This window comes from Micropterus dolomieu, linkage group LG21 (genome assembly GCF_021292245.1).
Source record: "Micropterus dolomieu isolate WLL.071019.BEF.003 ecotype Adirondacks linkage group LG21, ASM2129224v1, whole genome shotgun sequence".
In the NCBI taxonomy this organism is placed as follows: domain Eukaryota; kingdom Metazoa; phylum Chordata; class Actinopteri; order Centrarchiformes; family Centrarchidae; genus Micropterus; species Micropterus dolomieu.
In genome coordinates this window covers 6,839,803-6,862,678 of record NC_060170.1, presented here as the reverse complement: position 1 = coordinate 6,862,678, position 22,876 = coordinate 6,839,803, and the positions used below count along the sequence as shown (strand labels likewise).

The 22,876-nt window shown below is 39.8% G+C and overlaps 2 protein-coding genes across 2 annotated transcripts; one reads left to right on the top strand and one right to left on the bottom strand.

The window, feature by feature from the left end:
- Positions 1-435: 435 nt before the first annotated feature.
- On the top strand, positions 436-14,659 carry LOC123960452 (interleukin-6 receptor subunit beta). Its single transcript, XM_046035195.1, has 15 exons — positions 436-634; positions 1,318-1,422; positions 2,595-2,706; positions 2,993-3,126; positions 3,292-3,422; positions 4,075-4,234; positions 4,434-4,516; positions 5,592-5,814; positions 6,820-7,011; positions 8,321-8,419; positions 10,224-10,367; positions 10,838-10,963; positions 11,204-11,288; positions 11,418-11,499; positions 12,504-14,659. Exons 1-15 carry the CDS (start codon positions 562-564, stop codon positions 13,260-13,262), a joined length of 2,508 nt encoding a protein of 835 aa, XP_045891151.1. The 5' UTR covers positions 436-561; the 3' UTR covers positions 13,263-14,659.
- nudt12 (nudix (nucleoside diphosphate linked moiety X)-type motif 12) lies at positions 11,844-21,457 on the bottom strand. The gene is made up of 8 exons (XM_046035196.1): positions 21,338-21,457; positions 20,953-21,167; positions 20,204-20,507; positions 17,879-18,155; positions 17,579-17,746; positions 16,932-17,045; positions 16,439-16,638; positions 11,844-14,940 (listed from the first exon to the last, which is right to left on the bottom strand). Exons 1-8 carry the CDS (start codon positions 21,356-21,358, stop codon positions 14,830-14,832), a joined length of 1,410 nt encoding a protein of 469 aa, XP_045891152.1. The 5' UTR covers positions 21,359-21,457; the 3' UTR covers positions 11,844-14,829.
- Positions 21,458-22,876: the final 1,419 nt, after the last annotated feature.

Here is a 22,876-nt window from a genome sequence, read left to right as displayed (position 1 = left end):
GAGATGAAATCTATGTAGGTTTAAATTTGTAGTAATTTAAACTTCAGACACCAGAAGAAAAATACTGAACATCCAAAAAGTTACGTTCATACCTCAAAATAAGTATTTTGTTAAAAACTTCTGCTGAGGTGAAATGATCCTGCTCCTTTTCAATAGGCAGTGAGAGAATCCTACTGAGCATGTGCAGATTAAGTGTCATCACTTTAGCTTGTTTCTGTTTGGAGAAATTGAGTGTGTTACAATTGCCCCCGGTCTCCCCTACTGCCTGTTAATTGTTTTTATGATCTGGTCACTCCAATGGCATGCAGGTTCATTTTCATGGACGGCTGTGGACAAATAAAATTGGAACACATGTTTGATGGGTGTCGCTTCAAGGCATTGAGCAACTTCCTTTCCACAGAGATCTCAGTGGCTCAATCTGTAGAGAGGCTGGGTTTGTCTGATGGCTTCCTCATTATTTATACCAGATGAGCGGTAACACTGTAGGTTTTTCAGATAGCCGGTGTAGAAAGTGGATGGAGGTTTTTAGCTGTTTTGAATGCATAATTTTCACCAATTAAGATGGACATTTGGTCTCCTACATGGCACCTTGCTACCTGGGCAGTCATGAACCTCCTCTGTGTTTTTTCTCATGGTGAGTTTCCCACAAACCTTTCTTAATAAATGCCACCTTTTAACATGCTGCTGTTAATTAAATGTTAAACCTTATGGTTGGGTTTTAAGCTTAGTCTAGAATTGAAATTACCTTTCTCAGAGATGCATTGGGATTGAGATTAGTCCTGGAAGATTAGTTACTTTGCAAAGTGTTCTTGAATTCAGCAGCAGAGGTCTGATTCCATCAAATGATGGGTTCAAACCTTTATGTGCACTTCCAGGTCTGTGCCATGTACAATTACTAAACTCTCATGGAATAACTCATGTCCAGGACTGGTTCCCAACCTTGATGGCTGATGCCCCTTGAAAACAAAACACTATCTACATGTGGCCCCTTGTCACAGGTTTGATGGGGTGTGTGTGTCAACAAAGTGATTTTCTCTTCTAAGATTGTAAAATTTGAAGTTATTATTAAAGGCTTCCCCCTCAAGCCTTTAAAACTATCCAGAATCCAAAATAGAAATGATATATAAAAAATACATGAAAAGGTCGTAATCTGTAAATCTTGAAGACTTGTTACATTCGTGTGGTAGCCTACATTTTAGTGTAAATACAGTATTTAGTCATCTCAAAATAAAGAAACCTTGCAGACTCAGATTAGATGAAAGCAGAATGGTTTTGTTTTTGGTGTCACTCCTTATCGTCAGTCTTGTTTTCTGTCAGAAGTGACAGTGAGGTACTCTGATCTGAAGCCATGCAGAGAGGATGAGCGAGTGTGTGTCACTGACCTCAGAGACTGTGCCCCTCGGCCACTTTCATCTATACAGAGTGAGTACACACACACAGACACACACACACAGCAGTCAGATATATTGATTTTTGGTTCTTGTTGTTGGTTTGGTCTTGTTTTTTCCTGGTTCCTCTTAGTCTGACAGAGTTTGAAGAGTTCAAACCTAGTCTTCAAAATATTTACTAATTTCCCTTTACTTGTTGTCCATATGCTGGCTAACTCACCTTAAAAAGCCAAAATCAGGTTAAATCGGGTTTGTGGGTGCGTTTCTACGTGTAAAATGAAAACATGCCTGTGCTGGGTAAGAAGTGGTTTAATAATTTTTGTTGTTCTGGGTTATTTTGCGTAAGGATAAAATGTTCACTTTTGAACTGTGTCCTTCAGGCACTATGTTTAAAAATGTTAATGGTTGTACTTCCTGAGAAGAGAATGGCAGGGCAAAATTTCTTTTCACAACATGAGTCCATGTGATTAAAGGACTACAACACCTGAAGCTGGCTATGATGTTAGCAGCATTACCTCGCTCATTAGTAGGCTCTCGAACTTGTCGACTAAAAGAGCGCATAGTTTATCTTTATAAATATTTTAAACAAAATATTATTATTAGTTTTTTTGATGGTCTTTATTTTGTTTGTTCATTATTTCTTCTTATTTCTACGACTCCAATGATAGATGCTAGGTATAGGCTACTATAGCAGCTGTGGCTCAGGAGGTAGCCGGGTAGCCCGTTAATCGGAAGGGCGGCGGTTCAATCCCCCCAGTCTGGTGGCTGTTCCGCCAGTATGAATGTGTGTGAATGGTGAATGCAGATGTAGTATAAAAGCACTTTGAGTGGTCGAAAAGACTAGAAAGGCGCTATACAAATATGGAGCATTTACTAGGTATAAATGAGTACAGAATGTATCAACCGTGATATATGTGAAATGCAAGTGCTAAAAAAAAAGATGTTTGATAAATAAAAAAAGCGGCAGGACTTAGGCTACTGCAAGCCACCATCAACACCATCAGTCCAACTTTGATGAAGCACATAAGAATGGCACACTGTGGTATAGCTCTGCACTTTAAAACATTAAAAAAAGGTTTAGGAAAAAAATATTTTTAAAGTTTAAAAGGCCATAACTGGGACACCATTTGTCCTATTTTAAATGAAATGTGGGCTCATGAGTGTGGTGTGTTGTTAAAACCGGATCCTTCTGTTGTTTTGCTGCAGAGACCCTGAACATGTCCTGTTACTACCAGATAGAATACAAATCCATGACATGTGAGTGGAGTCAGGAGACAAACAGCCACACTAATTCTTATGTCTCGCTCATCTTCGGCAGGTAAACACTGAGACAGCTTTCTACTGAAATTCATTTCTCGAGTTGTACTCCGGTTACAGGCTCTGTATATGTAGCAACATACAGTAACCAACTGCTCATCATTTCCTTTTTCTGAAATGTAGAGGAGCCAGTGTGTGAAAGTGCTGTTTTTCATTTAGAAAAGTGTTGAAATAAAGTGTAAAGATTAAGCAACTGCTTTAGATCAGATGTGTAATATTGACAACTAATCCCTCAGGTCTTAATCTCCGTTTTGATTTTTCTCCATCTCTTTCTTTTTCTTCTTCAGCAGGGATAAAATCATCTCATGTAAGGGAATCTTCAACCCGGCAGCCGTCCTCAATGTAACAGCGAGAATGAGAAACTACATCATGGGGCGGGAGATCTGGTCCAAACCTCACACTGTGGTTCTTTATGATGCAGGTTAGCGGTCAGACATGAGTGCCAGCTAACTGTTGTCTTCCTCTGCTTTTTCTGCAGTATGTGAGATAGCTCAGACTGATCCACAGACTGACTGCTAGACAAAAGTGAAATTATGATAAAGTAGTTCAATTCTCCTCTCCTGGTCTCCTTGTCTCTTCTGCTCAGTCAAACCCTCTCAGCCTGTATTAACTGTACGTGGCTCCACTGAGGACTCTGTTGTTGTGTCTTGGAGAAGCAGTGATGACGGCAGCTGTCGGCTTCGCTACAGAGTCAACAACACTCACACGTGGACCAAGGTTAGCGTCATACAAACACTCTTAGTAGGCTACATGTGAGAACACTGAACTGACTTACATTACCTTATTTCTGATGCACTCTACATTTAAGGACTTTAAACTTAAAATAAAGTTTAACATATGGGGATCAGCTTGTACCCAGATGCAATCCCTGTCCCTGCAATGTGTGAACGAGTTTGAGCCCACACAACGCCATTACAGCAAACGTTTTGAAACATGCAGTTGGGCTACTCCTGCGAACCCTTTCTGTGTTTCAGTGTTGGTTTGGACTTCGCACCCGTCTTTTACCAGAGCTAAGGTGATATTAGGAGCCCTCAAAACAAAATGCAATGATGAGAAATCTCTGTCAGAAGGGAGAGCAGAGAGCTCAACAGTCACCTCACAAAACAAAGTTCAAAATTGGGGCTAAATTTCATGTAAATGAACCTCTAATCTACAACCAGAAAGGGAGTGTTGAGAAAATGCCCTTATTGAATTAGCTACCACCAAATACCACCCTAACTCTATTACTGTGATTAGTAGGATTTTTCTTTCATGCTTTGGCAACATTGTTTTTTAAACTTTCATTCCAACGAAGCCCATATAATTTTAGTGAATTGAATTAAAGTCAGTTTTTCCCTTGTGCTCTTTACTCTCTGTTTTTTCTTTCCAGGCTATAGATTCTGTCCCTGTACATCAACATCAGACACTGACCTACGTGATCAAAGACCTGCTGCCCTTTACTGCCTACAGAGCTGCTGTGGCCTGCAGAGAGCATTCTGGGATCTGGAGCGACTGGAGCTCTGACGTCAGCGCAAGGACGCTGGACAGGGGTAACAGTTTACCTTCACACAGAGATCAAATTATAGGCTGGGGGCTGGATTCACAAGAAAAATAGTGGGGAGAAACTGAGCAGAAGACTTCCTGAAACTATTTAAATAATAAAAAATTTATTTCTTGTCATACCTGGCAGAAAAGAGAGAGAGGCGGTGTCAGTTGGTCAGTTTTAATGTTGTACTATTTCGTTGCCAGTGCCCTCCAGGCCTCCAGAGGTGTGTTACAGAGTGGAGAAAAACGACTCTGGTGGATCTTTACTCCTTCATCTCATGTGGAAGGTACATAGAATATACTTGAAATAGTAATCTATAAATTTGTATACCTTTTCAGCATATCAAGATAAGTCATTTTCTGTAGCTCCTGATTTGTGGAACAGTAATACCCTGCACACAAAACTACTCCCAACCTTTGGGAGTTGAATTAGCAGTTTGACCTGGCGTATCATTGCGGCAGCATCTCCCCCTTTCAGAAATGTTAGGTCTGTAAGCTAACGTTACCAGCTCTTGGACAAAAAAGAGCAACACATTTATGGATTACTTAAGATAAAAATGAGACAAACGTTCACGGAGTAAAACTAGACCTACATGATTGTAGTTTTTATTGACTAACACTACAAACATAACAAAAATCTAACAACTAAAATTTGACTAAAACTAATATGCATTTTTTTTGTCAAAAGACTACGAATGAAACTAATGCTGTTTCTCATATTTGATGCTTCCGTTAGTACATTTCCATGTAGTACACTGTGTACACTATGTTTTTATTGCGTGGGCTTACTGAAAATGAAGGTCACAACATTTGACCGCTTCTTCTTCCAATTCCTTTTGATGGCAAATTGCAACTGAATCATTACCGCCAACATTTGACCACGATTGTTGCCCGCCAAAATATCTGCCGGCTTGTTTTTTCACTTGACTTCAGTTCAGTTTTATAAAAAATGAACATGCTTTTACTGTTACTTAGCTTTACTTAGTTCTCCTATAGAAACCGCTGCAGCTTCCTTGGCCGCAATTTTCAAAAGTTTGAAAATCAAAAGGTTTGGTGGTCCTTCCTCTTCCGCTGCGTAGCCAATATGGCAGCCATTGAGGGTGTGTCCAGGTATCCAAACTGAACATTTTGACTGTTATGAGTAGAGCATCCAGGTACTCATATGTAGTGGTATTAGTAGGTCTACTGCATTTTGCCATACATGTCAGTGTGAACGCACTTATGCACAATAGCAAGTGTGAGTACGGAAGAATGCAGATTGAGACAGTGTAAAATCAAAATTAGGAGTCTGTCAAAAACTTTCAAACAAACGTCTCCAATCAAATGTGGCATAAAATTTATTTTGAAAATGTCTCTCTGAAGGATCTTGAGCTCCGTGATGCCGGAGGTCATATCCTTGGATACCAGGTAAGTTACAAGCCAGAGAAGAAGCAGCAGCTGCAAGACAGATTACTTCAAAATGTCACAGAGGTGATGGCGCTCCTGGTAGTGGAGGAGGGGAACTACAGCGTCAAAGTCTCAGCCTTCAACATGGCCGGCTACGGACCTGCTGCACGCCTCAGCGTTGACACACTAAGACTGAACAGTGAGTGGCACACTGGTTATTACAGTCCTGCAAAATGTCTTCTAGGAATCTATGGATGATATCTCACAAGGTAGTGATTTGGTGTTGATTCCTTTAAAAAAATATCAATAATAAAATTACATCTAGCTCTAAGTCATTCCAGATCCATGCCCACAGTAACCCTATCCCCCACACTAACCTATCGTCCCCGCTATGTTTATCTATCAACTTGCAAATGATTATCAATATTCTACTAGTGTCTAAAAATGACACTATCAGATTTAGAGCTTGTGCTCTCAACTTATACAATATCCTGTGTGTGCGTGGGTGTGTGGGCTTGTTTTACCATGTTCGTGTGTATGTGTGTGTGTGTGCGCGGGTGCATGCTTGTGCATGTTTTCGTGTTTTTGATTAGAGAAGGAAGCAAGAGAGCAGTGACATGATGTTCAGATAAAACATTTTGCAACGCAGCACCTCTCCAGCCAAATGTTCTGCCAGTTAAACTTCGGTTCTTATTTACTTGCTAAATCCTTTTTATATACAGTCTATGGTTAAAACGTCAACAGAAATGCAGCTGTTGAATCATGCCTGTTTCGTGTGTTTTAAAAAAGAAAGGATCTTAAACAGTGTAGGACAATGGGGCAGTGTTAGATTGCAACTAACTGTGGTCTGCATGTTAATGGCTTAAATCTGAACTATTTTCCTCAATATTGACATCATTATTGATCGATCTTAGTGAACAAAACAGTTGAATAACAGTACATACACTTCCATTTGACTTGACAAAAGATTAGAAACCTGACGCATGCAAACTCACCCAGAACAACTGATTGAATTGATATTTTAAAATAATCAAACCATCATTCTTACATCATTTTTACTCATTAAAACATGTATATAAACAAATCCACAATACTGATTTAACCTGATTTAGGCTTTTTAAGGTAAATGATATTATATATCCAGTATATGGATAGAACATAGAGGGAATTGCTAAACACTAATAATCCTGTTGTTTTTTTGCAGCTCTCCCCTCTGTCAGAAACCTGTGGGTGTCCAGTTCTTTCCCGGCTATGAAAGGTCTTCTGATCCAATGGGAGAACCCGCCCTCAGTCCTGCCTGTCAGTCATTTTGCTGTCCAGTGGCACCCTGAGACTCGTCCATCCTTCAGCCGCTGGACCACAGTGGACAGCTTTACCAACTCCACTGTCATACAAGGTGCAACTTGGAATTTTCAGCTATATCAAAAACTATTTTCTGAATTATCCATTTCGAAAAATATTCAACTAAAGCAGAGAAGGTACAGTATGTCCTGTTTTAGACAAAAGATGTATGTATTAAGATGTCACAAATTTAGCAGCAATTTGCATTGCTGATGTTTCTATGGCAGGTCAGTGCGTAACCCAGAATAAATGGAGACATTGTGCTTTGCAAACAGGTTTTAAAAAAGGGGAAACCACCCTATTTTTGGTTAGGGACTGTTCAAAAGAGGTCCAGTGACTAAACAAATTACCCTTTTGATCAAGAATAAATCTGGTGACATTCACTATTTTTTTTTATTGTCAACAAATGATTTCCAATGAAAAGATTCCAATCCAGTGCTTGAAGTGGAAATAAAAATAGGCACCAGTGTAAATCTATCCAGCCTATCTGTCAATATTTTTAAGTGTCCCGCCCCATCCAGGCTGTGATGGGTTGGTTCACAAAAACTGACATTGACAAGCTACTTTCTGCACACGTCTGCTTGAAAGGTGCCCGAGCTTCTCGGGAAGTCCCACTACGCCAAAGAGTAAAATGTCGCCCACTTCAAATGTCCAATCAACAGTGACTGTATTGTGTGTATCACAGGCTGGGCCATAGAGCTCTAATGTTGTCCAGAAACTATTTAAACACATCAGTGAGTTTCTTTTGACTCAATCCCACCTACAGCGTCCTGCTGCCCCAAATACCGACTAGAGCACCAAATGTGGATTATTCCGCCACTGAAAATAGTCCCCAGCAAATGCACAATTTCATCCTGAGTAATGTTTGATAAAAACTACAGTGACTGACCAGCAGATTTAGAAAATGTCTATATATTTGTGAGCCCCATTGTTGTTTTTGTTTATGGGAGTTATTTGTCGATAACAGAATATTGCCAGCCTTCTCCTTTAACTGGGGGAAATCTTTATACACACCTTGAAATTGAATGCTGGATCGTGCACATCAAGTGAAAGAAGCATAAAACTGTTTTTTGGTTTTTTTTACCTCTAATTTCCTCTATAATCTAACACAATCATCTGTGCGTGGTTATTTTGTTAAGCAGCTGCATGCACCAAACACTTCCTGCAGCTGCTTCGGAGTAAATGCCTCCCAGCAGAGAAATGTGATTGTGTCAACCTTAGCAGCTTCTGTGGGCTTTTTACTCTGAAATGGCTGCGGGACAAAAGAGGCAAAATAAATATTCTATTCCTATATATACACACACAGTACATTCTTTTCAGGGCATGTACAGTGTATTCTAACTGTGCATGTGGTATGTTTACAGATGTTGACCATGATGAATCCTACCTGATCAGAGTGATCCCCGTCTACAACCAGCAGTGTGGACCCGCTCAGTCACTGCCTGCCAGTCTGCAGCAGGGAGGTAAACGTGGTCACTGTTAGAAGAGATGAAAACTTGTGCTGGTGGTGATTGTATCCGGGCAGAACGAGTGCAACAAGTGAACAAGTTTCCTCCCCCTTTTAAACCATGAATGAATGAAAAATGGAATAAGGCTAGCCTGATAGTTTGATACAGAAAATAAGAAAGAAAGACAGGTTAAACCAATCACATGATTTTTGCTTTGTAAAAAGTAAAAAGTAAATTTGACCAATAAAACAAGACGGGAAAAAAGAAACTGTATAAGATGTTGTTAATTTATTAGAGTAACTTGGTTAGATAAAACTTAATTTATTCAGCACTTTTCAAAACCAGGGTTACAAAAGATTGAGTGAATATGCACAGTGAGAATATCAAAATACCTGAAACAAAAGGCGAGATTGAGCAAACTAGGTGATGCTCAATCTCATCCTCTTCTTCAAAGTCACTGTCAGACTCTGAATTGTCAGAAATGTGATCTTCACATTCTGAAACCTCTTCTTGTACATCATCAAAATCTTCTGTCTCTTTCAAAATCAATTGCAAGGCCCTCTGAGCAGTTAATCTTTTGGCCATCTTGATCAGTTGTGATAAGAAACCACACTGGTAAAGCTATATTTATTGTGTCCCGCCCCCAATTTAGAGAAAATAAATATTGGTTCCCACAAGACAGAGGGTAAAATGTGAGAGCAGACGGTGTTGGTACTTTTTTGCAACAATGTTGCAACCTTGTGCGGGAACGGCAGGTGCAGAAACACAAAACTCACACACACACACACACACACACACACACACTGACAGGAGGAGGACAGAGTAAAGGTACACAGGACCTACAGTTTCCACACTTTTATTAGCCTCGGGTCCAGTGGACCCGGACATCCTGTGTGTAATGTAAATGTGTAGGGGGGGTGTACAGCGTGTTTTCATTGAAAATGTGTCCTGATATATATTCTTCACAGAAAATGAGCCAAAGCCAATGAGTCTGAGTTTGAAAAAAGTAAATAATCGTATAATTTTTCTTTTGATAAAAAATGAAAACGGGTCCAACAGACCCGAACACCATACAACACAGAACACAGAGTTTGCTGACTTCAGTTCAAAGTGAAACTGCAGACTTAGATTTTATTTATTTGGGGAATGAGTCCAATTCATTTGGTCCATTGAGTTTTAAACTGGAATATTGTACATGCTGTAGAATTTACACAGAACGTTATTTACAATTCAATTCAATTTTATTTATATAGCGCCAAATCACAACAACAGTTTTCTCACAGCGCTTTTCATAAAAGAGCAGGTCTAGACCGTACTCTATGTTATTTACAGAAGCCCAACAGTTCCCACCAAGAGCAAGCACTAGGCGACAGAGGCAAGGAAAAACTTCCTTTTAAGAGGCAGAAACCTCGAGCAGAACCATGGCTCAGGGTGGGCGGCCATCTGCCTCGACCGGAGAGAGAGAGAGAGAGAGAGAGAGAGAGAGAGAGAGAGAGAGAGAGAGAGAGAGAGAGAGAGAGAGAGAGAGAGAAAAAGAGAGGGATGTAAGGAGAGAGAGAGGGTAGGGAGGCAGCCTACACAATATACACACAGAGGTACAGACAGTGAAGGTGATGTTGCTATAGACTAAATGAAAAATGGTACAGATATTTAGTATATATGTACAACAGATTGATGTGTAGGGGGGGTGTACAGCGTGTTTTCATTGAAAATGTGTTCTGATATATATTCTTCACAGAAAATGAGCCAAAGCAAATGAGTCTGAGTTTGAAAAAAGTAAATAATCGTATAATATGTTATTTTGTTTTTTTTCCCTCAGCTCTGATGGAGGCGATAAACCTGAATGTGGTGGGTGTGACCAAAACGACAGTGACAGTTGGCTGGGCGTGGCGAAAGGCGTCTGGACCAATCAGAGTGAACAGATACAGCGTGCTGCTGAAGAAAGACACCGAGAGACTAACAGGTTAATAGTTTCCTTCTGAAACGGGTCACAGCATCAGTCTCTGGAGTCACTCTTCAGTTTAAGTCTCAGTATAATGACAGATTTTAACTCCTAGCTAATTTTTATGTCACCACTCTGTTACAATAGGAATAAATGCAAAAGAAAAAAAAAAAAAGCATTTTCAAAAATAGTTTATTTTTTTAGTTTTTATATGATATTTTTAATACAAGTTTCTTGATAAAAACATACCTATTTTTGTAAATTAAATAGTAATGATGGTTGGACTGTAAAAGAGTGATTAAGATATGTAAAAGTATTACTCATTGCGGTTAGAAAGCGGAAAGTAAATCTGTTGGTTCATTATTTTGAAACTTGTGCAGCACACTTTTGTCCAAACTTCTGCCTTCTGCATCAGACTGAATGTAAGTGACATTTTTGAGTTGGTTTTTACAATCTACCTATAAATGCAGAGAACACTCTCTCTTCCACAGCTCTGTCTTTGTGGCCAGACCAACAGCAGCACAAACTCCTCAACCTGAAACCCAACACTGAGTATTCTCTTCTGCTTTTGGCTGATAATGTTTCCAGAAACATCATCTTTGTGAGAACACATTTTGGTGAGTTTAACTGGTTGAACTATTGGATATTAAAGAAGAATTAGGACAAGCCAGGGGGATCTTGAGTTTAGGTTTTCTTGCTTTGTGAGAGTTTTTTTTCTATAATGCTTATAAGCAATGATTAAATTGACATCTAAGATGGAAATCTGGGAAATTATATCTTGGATAATGAATTAAAATAGAATAATCTATCTAACTAGAATTGGAAGGGGACTAACAATGGATATTTTTCCATTTCAGATGAGGTACTAGTGGTGGCCACAGCGACTCCTCTGCTGCTGCTGGCTGTTACTGTGTTTGTCATCTCCATCCTGTCCAGGACTGTGTGAGTCAACACACACACACACACACACACGAAACTCAAATTAAACAAAAAAGTCCTTAGAAAAAAAAACTTGACTTTCTTGCTCCAGCTGTTCAATTAAAATTAATCTATAATACAATTACTGTTTAGGTACAAGTCATACTTCTTCCCGCTCATCTCCAACCCTCAGAGCAGTACAACAGGCAAGTGGCTGATGGACCCAAACCACCAGGTGAATTTGGTTTTCTTAAAACCAGGTTGTTACTGTTTTGCTCCTGTTTTATCACAGGTCATCTGGGACTCTGCTAGACTCAGCTCTACAGCCGAATCCAACTGGGTCACTTTCAGTTCAGTCTGCTTTCAAGACTAACAATCCCCGTTTTTTCCCTGCGCAGTTTTCTGAAAATTAGTCTCAGTATCTTGAAACAAGACAGGATACGGCAGATAAATTTCTTTGTTACAGTAAGTTTATATTTGAAAACATTAAATAATCTCATCTGATTGGCAGATAATGTCACAGTTAGTGTGTGGAGAGGCAGGTTGGAGGACCCAAATGTAGGACACACGGCTGGCAGGTATAGTTCAAAGATTTATTTAAACAAACCAAAGGTGAGCGCACTTACAAGCAGTGGCTGAGTCCAAAGAAGAATCCACAAGGGCAAGGGAAAACACAAAATCCAAAGATATAGAACTAAAACCCAGACTCCCCAACAAGAAACACAGACAGGATCATGACAGATAGAGTAGTTTTTACAGCATGAAACTTTGAGTCGTCTAAAATTTATCTGTTCAATAACAATTTCCTTTGTCGAGTTAAATCAAATATTTAACTTGATTTAAGGCAGTTATTTCTTTAGAATTACAGTATGACAGATTTTCGGTTCCATCCCTGTAACCAGACTTTATTTAACTCTTAATTTTCATGACATTTAGAAGTGAATTAGGTAAGTTTGTTCCAATTCTTCACTGAAGCTTTATGATATGCCATTGAATGTCTTGTTTTTAAGACTGCATCGTTCAATCAATCTGATGGAAAAAAAAAATTCGCAGACAGATCTGGTGTCTTCATCTTTAGTCCATTACATCTCAAATGAAGTACTCTGTTTTGAGCAGTATAATAGTCAAAAGTTTTAGTTTATCCTGCCATAAATCTAAGCTTTTTTTATATCAGCAACACTTTAAATCCATTAACTCCACCTACCTGATTGAAATCTAGTCCATTATTCCCTTCAACAGAAAACTGCAGAGAGAAACATCCTGAACATAGAGGACTTCCAGGTGGCGGACATGCTCGGGGAGAGAAGCCCTATCATTGTCCGTCCTAACTCCCAGCCCTCCTCAGAAGAGGACCTACATGAAGACACCTCTGTGCTGCTGATCAGTCACCTCATCGTCAGACTGTCGACCCTCGAACTGGACACAGAGTATGTCTCTGACGCTCCAATAACCACAGAGCATCAACTAGCTTGTGCCCAGTCCTCCTGTCACCCTGACTACACAGTGAACTGCTGTCATCCTGACACAGTTTTCATATCTGAGGAGAGCCGAGAGGCTGACGCTGCTCTGCTGCATCAGACACATGAAGCTAACAGCTGGTTTCCACAGAAAGAGAGCAGACAGGCTGACTTTTCAGAGACGTCACATCAGAAATTAACTGCTGTAAAATGCTGTTTTCGTGAACTCACGGCTAACACAAACAGTCACTGTGCTTGTCAGATGACCTGTGAGGCAGAATATGAAGTAAACTCTTCCTTTCTGGGGAAAAAAGATGTTGAAACAGTGAGTGGACGGAGCAACTGTTCTTATCTGATCTGCGAGCCTACTTATGTAGCAAACAGTTTGTTTACTGAAAAACCTGCAGACAGAACCACCAACTTCAGTACTCCATGCTCGGTCAATGGCACAGATGGAAAAATAAGAAGAGGCTACAGCCCAACCTGTGACGCCTCTTTCAGACGAGACGAGATGAGTAAAAACAACAATTGTGTGAGGTAGTATGCAGAACGAAGAGTAACACATAATCCTACAAAGTAGCTAATTAGAATGCAACAGACTGTGAATGTGAATCATCACAATATTGAGTTTCTTCTGGTATCCTTGTCCTCTTGATTTTTCACTCAAGTACGATCAAAGAACAGAGTTACAAAACTCTGCATATTCATCGTCAGGAAAATACACAAAATAAACTTTTCCACCATTCTTCTTTACAGCAAAACTGTTGCTGCAAATGCATTAAACATGTTGTGGGCATCAGTGTATTTGGTGGTAAAGTTCAGTTAGTTGAACTTTAGCCACAAAAGCTGGTTTTGGTGTGAAAGTGCTCAGTTTGCTTGTTAGCCACTATAGCCAGTGTTAACATTTTCAATGTTTTCCAGGAAACATTTAGCACTTTATCACGCTAACGTTTGCATAATAACCCATAAAATGAATGTTAGCTTGATAGCATGGTTATTATTATTTTACCATGGTCTAATCAGTCCAAGACACAGGTGACCAAAACATTCCTGGATTCTGACAAGGACTTTTGTTGCATGACAGCACATACAAGGGGGGGAAAACATGCATACAGTTGTGTTGCCATACTAATGTTTACCATGTTAACATCCTTACTTTTACAACAGTGACATGTTAGACAAAATGCTGCCACAGACAATGAGAAGTACTTATATTAAGCAATTTAATATTTCCTGTTCATTTCAGTTTATGGAAAGGTTGTACATCAGCGTCAACGATCAGCCATTTTGCTGTTTTGACTTTGGTGTAGTGAAATTGTACAGGCATCATCCTGTCAACCCTCTCAAAGAGTACGGTCTAGAACTGCTCTACATGATAACTGCAGTGAGATAACTTCTGTTATGAATTGGCACCATATAAATAAAATTTAATCCATTACCGCATAGATTAGCAGAAAATCTGTTTTGCTCTTATAATCAATTAATGAATCTTCTTAGCTAAGTGTACTGTATTAGACTACACTTCATAAATACAGATGGCTGACATTTGATTTGAGAAAGAAATCCATCCGACAAAGCTGATGCCTGAAACTCTTTCCTGAAAAAGTTTGTCTAATTGTAAAAATGTCATCATGCTTCAACATCAAAATAGTTTCTTTTGTTACTGTATAATAGAAGGTTTATTCTTTAAATGTCTGTGGTGTTATAATTTATCTGAACTCTGGAAATGTAGCCACGGTCCACTTGGCTCATAGAACTGTTTCTGTTAATAGCTGAGTGATGTAAATACAGCTTGCAGATATTAAGCTTTCTGCATTTGTCTGGTCTCTAACAGTATGTACTTTCTCCATTTCTTCCTAACCTTTACTTGTCTGTTATTAGATCCATTGTCACACAGCAAGTTCCCAAGTGTAAAATTAAACCTGAGATCTGAACTGACACAAGCACTGCACTGAAATGATTTGGATACAACCTGAGGAATCTGGTGATTCCCTTGACTGGCAGCTGGTTTGTTGTAATAAAGCAGTAACAGTTCACACAGCTGCTGCTTTTTTTTTTTTTAGGCAGACCTCCATACAGTCTGCCTAAGCTGGCTGGGAGGTCAAGTGTTAGAGATTAGAGGTCATGCTGACCCAGTGTCTGATCAGCTGGTGGGCGATGGTCTGTCTGGGAGGGACGGTGAAGGCCGGAGAGGCTCCTCTGAGCAAGGACTCAATTGCCTAAACAAAAACAAAGAAAAGTTTGATTTCTATCTCTCTGTAACACTGAGACCGCGTCCACACTAAACACCAGTGCTTTTCGGTTGTTTTTGTTAAAGATGTGGTCCGCACTGATTTGTTTCATGAAAAAGCAGCACACTTGTTAATTGTAAACCTCCGTTCTGTCTCCTCTTGCTCTCCATCATCACTTTAACTGTGCTTTAATACAGACATATTTAATGCTCTGTTGCTTGTTGTTTTTCTGTGCTTTGATTGTGAGTCATAAATACTGTGATCAGTAACTCCCGCTGTTGATAAAATCACTAGATCACGCTCACAAAGTCCAGCTATCTTGACATGCGAGACCACACATAAAGTCAGAGATGACAAAAACTCACTTTTCGCATTTTAAAAACGCCACCTTACTGTGGATGCACAGCCCAGAGAGAAAGACATGCAATTCAAGCATAGGCAGTATATTACTGGACAAAACCACCCCACAGATCTGAATGGAGAGCAGTGAAGCCAGTTTTGGACCAATAAAATACTACTACTGGGCTACTTTCTATCGGCACCAGCGTCTACTGCGCATGATCGTGCAGCATAACCGTGGTTTAATGACGTAGAGCAACGGCAGAAACACCATAATTCTGGTAGCTGCACCAACAAAAAGTTTCATGGCTCAGTGTGTTTGTCTCACTCGGATCATCACTGATTAATCAGCCCACCTACAAGGCTCACCTGCCAAACACCACTGATGGCCAAATATATATTTTTTTTTAGATTCACAGAGTTTATAATCTAAGCAATACAGTTACATCTCTCATGTGCGACAGGATGTTTCCAGGGTTTTGATGTAATTTTTGTGCCTACATGGAACCGTCCGTGCTGGCTTTGGTCGGCTTCACTGTTCCAACTGTGGCTTACCCCCTTAATTTTCAGATTTAGCAAGCAGTGTGGACACACTCTGCAGTTCTGTAGATACATGTTAAAAACGTACAATATGTGCAAATACTATGCTAAAAGTGTAAAAGGATTAATGTAATGTCATGTAATGTAATAGGAGTTGAAAAGCAAAACCAATTCAGTTTCAACTTTCCCAAAACCTTTTTTAATATACACACATTTAGCTATGCTCAATTAATTCTCTGTAATTTAGATTTTTTTATTATAATTATTATTTTTCTTACATAACTTAATTTTATCATTCATTTTGCATAAAACTTTTATTTTATGTGAACATTAGAAATTATAATTTTAATTTTGAACTTAAAATACAACATGTATGTATAACACCAATATGTTTATTTATGCTATTGTAGTATATTTAATACATATATTTTTTTTATTATTAACATCATCATCATCATTTTTATTTATATTATCATTATTACAGCCTTTAGTGTTATATATCACACTAAAATTATTATTCTAATGGTTGTATTCAGTAGTAGTGGTAGTGCTACTATTATTAATGTCATTATTATACTGGTATCAGTCATATCGCATATCTTTGTACCTGTTGCCGTGGGAACCACCGGGCTTCCTCGATCTCATTCTCATCCACTTTGATGTCGGTCGATATGGCGACAGCAAGGCAGCCAATCATGAGGTTGGAGGGCATCGGCCAGGGCTGGCAGGAGACATATTGGACCGGTCCGACCTTCACACCACTCTCCTCCTCCACCTCCCTCCTCACCGCCTCCTCGATCGTCTCCCCTGCAGGGACACACAAGGGGGAGGAGGTCAGTGTGTATGTGTGTGTGTGTGTGAGAGAGAGACCTCTTTCTCTATGTTCATCACACTGTAGGGAGATAAACCTGTTCACACACTCACTTCCCATTGAGGGAGAAAAAGCTTATAAAAGTAATAGATTTTATGGTTAACACTTGGTTTGTGGTTAAGGTTGGGCACAGGTTTGGGTTGAGGCATGTAGAAGTCATGGTTAAAGTCAGTCTCAGGTAATTCATATGAGTCAATGCAATGTGTTTGTTTATGTGTGTGTTAATTACCAGGCTCTATGAATCCAGCCAGACAAGAGAACATGCCGACTGGGAAGATCTTCTTCCTTCCCAATAAACACTGGTTTCCATCAGGGTGGATCACCAGCATGATGACCACTGGGTCTGAAAACACACATACAGACAAACAAGAGAAGAACTGCACTTACAGTATATCAAACAAAAAGAAAAAAAAAAATTATATATTTATATATATACACCCCGTTATTTTCTCAGTTAATAATTAATAAACTTGTCTGTAAAATGTCACCCCTTTACAAGAGAGTAAAAATATTTAAACCACTTGTTTTGTCTGACCAAAACTCAAAAGGTTCTCACTTTATTATCATAGAAATAGAAGACTAGCAAATGTCCTTATTTGAGCTCAAGCTTCTGTAATTTCAGCTTATAAAAACAACTACTCGGTTAATGGACTAATTGTTTCCACTCCATTTTGGTATAAACTGGACTCCCATGACATCAGCTCCCATCTTTGTAAAAGACTGTCACAAAAAATAAATGCATATGTCCACTGACTTTAAATGTGTACATTCACAGGGGATGTTGTCTTTTGAATACTGATAAACTGCAGGCTTACAGACTCAGTATAATTAGCTTTATCAAGAGCAGATAGGTGAGGTGTTGGTGGAGCTTCGTACCAACTCGTGGATAACAGGTGTTGTGAACCCCCTTCAGGCTCCGGCAGTCGGAGTTCAGACAGCTCCTCTTGTATCCTCCCTCCTCCAGTTTGGTGCTGCTACCACATGTTGGACAGAAGCTGTGACGGCTGTGCCAGGACAACACCGATCGAGCCTGAGCCACAATTCCTGCAGGATGATGACAGGGAACAAAGATTAGCTAGTTTGTTGACTTCAGCTTATTTAATCAAAAGCGCGAGTCATATAAAATCATTTTAATTGAGACCAGATGCCTGTAAAAAGATACTGCTTCTTCCTCACCGGCCTCTTCCTCACTGAATTTCAGCAGGTCTCTGTTGGGCATCTTTGGGAAGGAGCAGTTCTTTTCTCTGCAGCGTTTAAAAAGTTCAGCAGCGTCTTCATCTGTGCCTATGGCAAACCAGGCAGGAGGCTCCAGGACACCCTCCACTGTCTGAGAGGAGTTGGAAGAGGAGGGTTTTTTCCTCTTCTCCACTCCAAGGAAAATGAGCACAGTCGCAGGTTTCTGGAGAAGGTCTTTAACTGCCTCATATCTGAACCGACACAGCTTTGTCTCAACCTGTAAGAGTTGGAATCACAAATTCATTCATTCACAAAAAATTCAATAACATCTTGAATCTTTGATGTGAAAAAGTCAGACTGACCAACAATGTCACTTTTACTAGCTGTTGGCCGCACATGAAAAGCATATCTGCATATTTCTGTATTTAGTTTCCTTTTCAATCAGGTGGTGACTTTCAATTTTCCAGGATTTCGACAGGTGGCAACAATAACATGAATCTTCTTTGCGTGTCAAATAAGCTCTCTGAGCATCACAGCTGCCTCTGGTTCCTGACTGAAACTGAAAACAAAGTTTTAAAGTGGTCATATTATGCTAATTTTCAGGTTCATAATTATATTTAGAAGTTGTACCACAATGTTTACATGGTTTAATCTTCAAAAACTTCTTTTTGTCATACTGCACATTAATGCAGAAACACTTTTGGGAGCTGCACTTGCGCAGTACCTAGGTAAGGACTCTTAGCCAATCAGAAGCACATTAGGGCCGGTCCTGAGAAGCAAGGTATTGTGATTCAAAACAAAGCTGCTTCAGCCGTTAACTGTGACTTTGTTTAAGCCATACATGATGCCAAAACAATGCAGAACAATCCAAACCAGCTTTGCAAACTAGACTGGAGCAAGATGTTTCAGAGTGGTAAGTTATTAATTTGCAACAAATTTACATTTCATACTTAAAGTTTTAACTGTGCACTGTATTTACATCACTGTAACAACTTTATATCCATTGACTGCCAGGAGGGTATCTAATGTTTAGTAGAGAAGGTGGGGGTGAGGGGAGGAAGCAGGCGAACGTCTTTTCACGGTGTGTGTGCTGCAGCTCAGTGTGTTTCTCCACCAGTGTTTTTGAGGGCATGCCACGCTAGCTACTAGGCGAGCATTATGACGCGTGTTACATAGTGATGCAGATAGGTTACGGAACTAAAGGCTGGACTACAAACGAGCGGTTTTTAGGCAGTTCAGAGCAGTGTTTTCTGTGGGAGATGGTAACTCCCTTTGGGGTGGACTTTGGACTTTTTCACTTTGCAAACCAAAATAAGATATATAACACAGTAAAGGAAAGGTAAAAAGCCAAAAAGCATAATATGACCTCTATAAATAAGGACTAGTACAGACCTCTCCAAGGCATTTGATACAACTTATGCTACCATTATCTTACATAGACTTTAGTAGAAAATTGGATTTGGCTCTTTTTTAAATGTTATGATTACAAGCCTACTTTTTTATGCGGATGATATGATACTTTACTGTTCTGGACACTTTTTAAGCTCATATTAAATCCACCTGAATTTGCATATTCATATAGGGCAAAAACAAACAGTTACAATGACTCTGCAAGGTGTTCCCATTGAAAAAGTGTTAAAATATTTATTTTTGAAGGTTCATTCTTGTTATTATGTTATAATCACACATACCACATCTTCAGAGCTTAAAGCTTGTATGTTTTAGCTATATTCGTTGAAATTCTCTTTACATCCCGACAGCAATCAACAAATCAAATGCTCTGACACAAATTCCAGTATCTGTGGCTGTCGCAGGACTGTAATAAGGTCCTGCGACAGGCCTCCCTGCCTGCGTGCACTCTGCCTGTGCACTCACTGTGCATGAACATGTGTTGGTGGAGTGGCTTTAGAGGGAGGCCTGATGGGAGGGGCTGGGATAGTATTTGGTTGGATAGCTGTCTCATGCTAGTTCTCCAACGTTGCCTCAGGTCTAAGTCCTTAGGCATCCTATTTATCCCTTTTAACTTGAATGATGCCTTTTGTATCCCGTTGCTCTTGAAAAGGTTGTCTGACCATCTCCAAATATTGGGCGAATTTACTTGGTCCCTTTTCATTTACACAAATTACCATTTCAGGTGCAGAGAATCAGCTTTAATGTTGATAATATTCTGCTTGAAGCTTCTGTGTTGCTAATAACACGAGACTTAAACTTAATAAACACATTGTGATTGTTTTAAGATGTGTACAGCAGAATGGTCTGAAATCTAATTTCCAAACATACTGGTTCAAAGAAAAATATCAGGAACATTTGCCCTCACCCACGTACCTTTGCATCGTCATCCTCCTGAGAGCTGTTGACCATGGGGTTGAGGTTGGAGAACAGGAGGTAAACTGTATTTGGGTCGCTCTGTTTTTCCTCCAACCAAACCTTGTCCGTCCTCTTCCCACTCAGCCGGTCTAGCGTCTCTCTGCTGAAGTAGTTCTCCTGCTGGTTGAGATCAGAGCCCGGCAGGACTTGCTGGCAACTGTCGTCTGTCCGTCCCAGCAGGTCGGAGATGTGCCGGTGGCCCCAGAACTTGCCGATATCGTAAGCGGTCTGGGACGAACTGTTCACTGAGAACTTGTCACAGCTTGAAGATGGAAAACAGAGAAAAGAGTTCAGGAGAAGCAACCTAGTCCATCTATCCAAGGGTAGGAAGTGGGGGGAACACGATTCTATTGACTGCTATTTATTTACATTTATATTAATCTAGCAAATGAAACAAAATTATAATTATATTGGTCAAACCAAACATTTAGAAATGTGGCTTGAAATTCTTTTATTAATTGTTTTTTTAAATATACATATTGTTTATTTGTCAGCTTGTTTTGGAGTTATTGTGCTGGTAGGGATACAACAACGGTCATAGAAAGAACAAAACGCAGCTGCTTTGTTGTTCCATTTTGGTTTTAAAACAGAAAAACAAAAACAGATTTGTTTTTTTGTTTTCCGTTTATCTGTTTTTCCGTTTTGGTTTTGAAACAAAATAATAAAAGAACAAAACCATGTATTGTCTTCATTTCATCTCTCTGTACCCATGGGACAGCAGGGCCTCCACCACATAGTAGTGTCCGTTGCGAGCAGCGAGCATCAGCGCTGTCCAGCCGCTATTTCCTGTCTGGTTGATGAGCGAGGGGACATGGGACAACAGCGTGGACACCTGGGCCAGGTCTCCTCTGGCTGCAGCATCCAGAAACTCCTCCACCATCTCCTCCTTCGCACTCAGCTGGAGGCTCGTCATTCTGGCTGCCTTGATAACGAAAATGATATGTTTAGGAAGAAGCATTTTAAGAAGATGAGATAGTTGAAATAAAAAGTTTGTGCGCATTATATTCAGTTATTCTAATGTTTAAACCTATAGTGTGTAGGATTTTAAAATGTATGTGTTCCATCTCATTAAATAAGCAGGACCTTAGTTACCATGGAGGACACTGAGGCCATATCCTCTGCATGTTGACGTTTTTACCAACATTGGTGGAGTTCATAATCTAGTATTAAAAAAAACACAACATTTATTGGCTGGTTCCAGTATTTTTTAAACTTGTGGAATATAACTGGAGTAGATTCACTCAACTACTGTACAGAAGTACAAATTCAAGGTAGGCTACTTCTACTTTACTTGAGTTTTTCCATTATATGCAACTGATCTTATAGATTATGATGCATTGCTGTAGAATAAGCTGTGTAGTTAAAATTAGATCAACCTTTAACATTGAAAATGCAACATATACACTGCTCAAAAAAATAATGGGAACACTTAAACAGCACAATGTAACTCCAAGTCAATCACACTCCTGTGAAACCAAACTGTCCACTTAGGAAGCAACACTGACTGACAATCAATTTCACATGCTGTTGTGCAAATGGAAAAGACAACAGGTGGAAATTATAGGCGATTAGCAAGACACCCCCAATAAATGAGTGGTTCTGCAGGTGGTGACCACAGACCACTTCTCAGTTCCTATGCTTCCTGGCTGATGTTTTGGTCACTTTTGAATGCTGGCGGTGCTTTCACTCTAGTGGTAGCATGAGACGGAGTCTACAACCCACACAAGTGGCTCAGGTAGTGCAGCTCATCCAGGATGGCACATCAATGCGAATGTGGCAAGAAGGTTTGCAGTGTCTGTCAGCGTAGTGTCCAGAGCACGGAGGCGCTACCAGGAGACAGGCCAGTACATCAGGAGACGTAGAGGAGGCCGTAGGAGGGCAACAACCCAGCAGCAGGACCGCTACCTCCGCCTTTGTGCAAGGAGGAGCAGGAGGAGCAAGAGGAGCACTGCCAGAGCCCTGCAAAATGACCTCCAGCAGGCCACAAATAATAATAATAATAATAATCCTTATTTGTAGAGCACTTTTCAAAAACAAGTTACAAAGTGCTTTAACAAGTGTAAAGAATAATACAAAAAAAAAGATAAGAGCATGAAAATTTAATATAAAATTAGTAAAATACAATAAAATAAAAGGGATAAAATAAAGTCAAATAAGATCGGGAAAAGCTCTCCTATAAAAGTATGTTTTAAGAAGGGACTTAAAAGAGTTCACTGACTCAGCCGACCTGATTTCCTCGGGCAGGCTGTTCCAGAGCCTCGGGGCCCTGACAGCAAACGCTCTGTCCCCTTTAGTTTTCAGTCGAGACTCTGGAACAGACAACAGACCTCTGCCCGAGGATCTCAAGGTACGTGCTGGTGCGTATGGGACTAAAAGGTCAGAAATATAACAAGGCGAGAGGCCATGAAGAGCTTTAAAAGTGATCAATAGAATTTTAAAGTCAATTCTAAAACATACTGGGAGCCAGTGTAATGAAGCTAAGATAGGAGTAATGTGGTCATATTTCTTTGTTCTGGTTAAAAGCCTGGCAGCTGAGTTCTGGACAGTCTGGAGTCGATCAATAGATTTTTGGGTTAAACAGGTGAAAAGGCTGTTGCAATAATCCAGGCGTGAAGAGATGAAGGCGTGTAA

Excerpts from the sequence above, each read along its gene's own strand:
- LOC123960452 (XM_046035195.1), top strand. The coding sequence starts at position 562 with ATGGACATTTGGTCTCCTACATGGCACCTTGCTACCTGGGCAGTCATG. Across the intron at positions 635-1,317 it reads CCTCTGTGTTTTTTCTCATG|AAGTGACAGTGAGGTACTCT; the intron begins GTGAGTTTCCCA and ends GTTTTCTGTCAG. Across the intron at positions 2,707-2,992 it reads GTCTCGCTCATCTTCGGCAG|CAGGGATAAAATCATCTCAT; the intron begins GTAAACACTGAG and ends TTTCTTCTTCAG.
- nudt12 (XM_046035196.1), bottom strand. The coding sequence starts at position 21,358 with ATGGCCTCAGTGTCCTCCATG. Across the intron at positions 21,168-21,337 it reads TGGCCTCAGTGTCCTCCATG|GCAGCCAGAATGACGAGCCT; the intron begins GTAACTAAGGTC and ends TTCGTTATCAAG. Across the intron at positions 14,941-16,438 it reads GGTGGTTCCCACGGCAACAG|GCAATTGAGTCCTTGCTCAG; the intron begins GTACAAAGATAT and ends GTTTTTGTTTAG.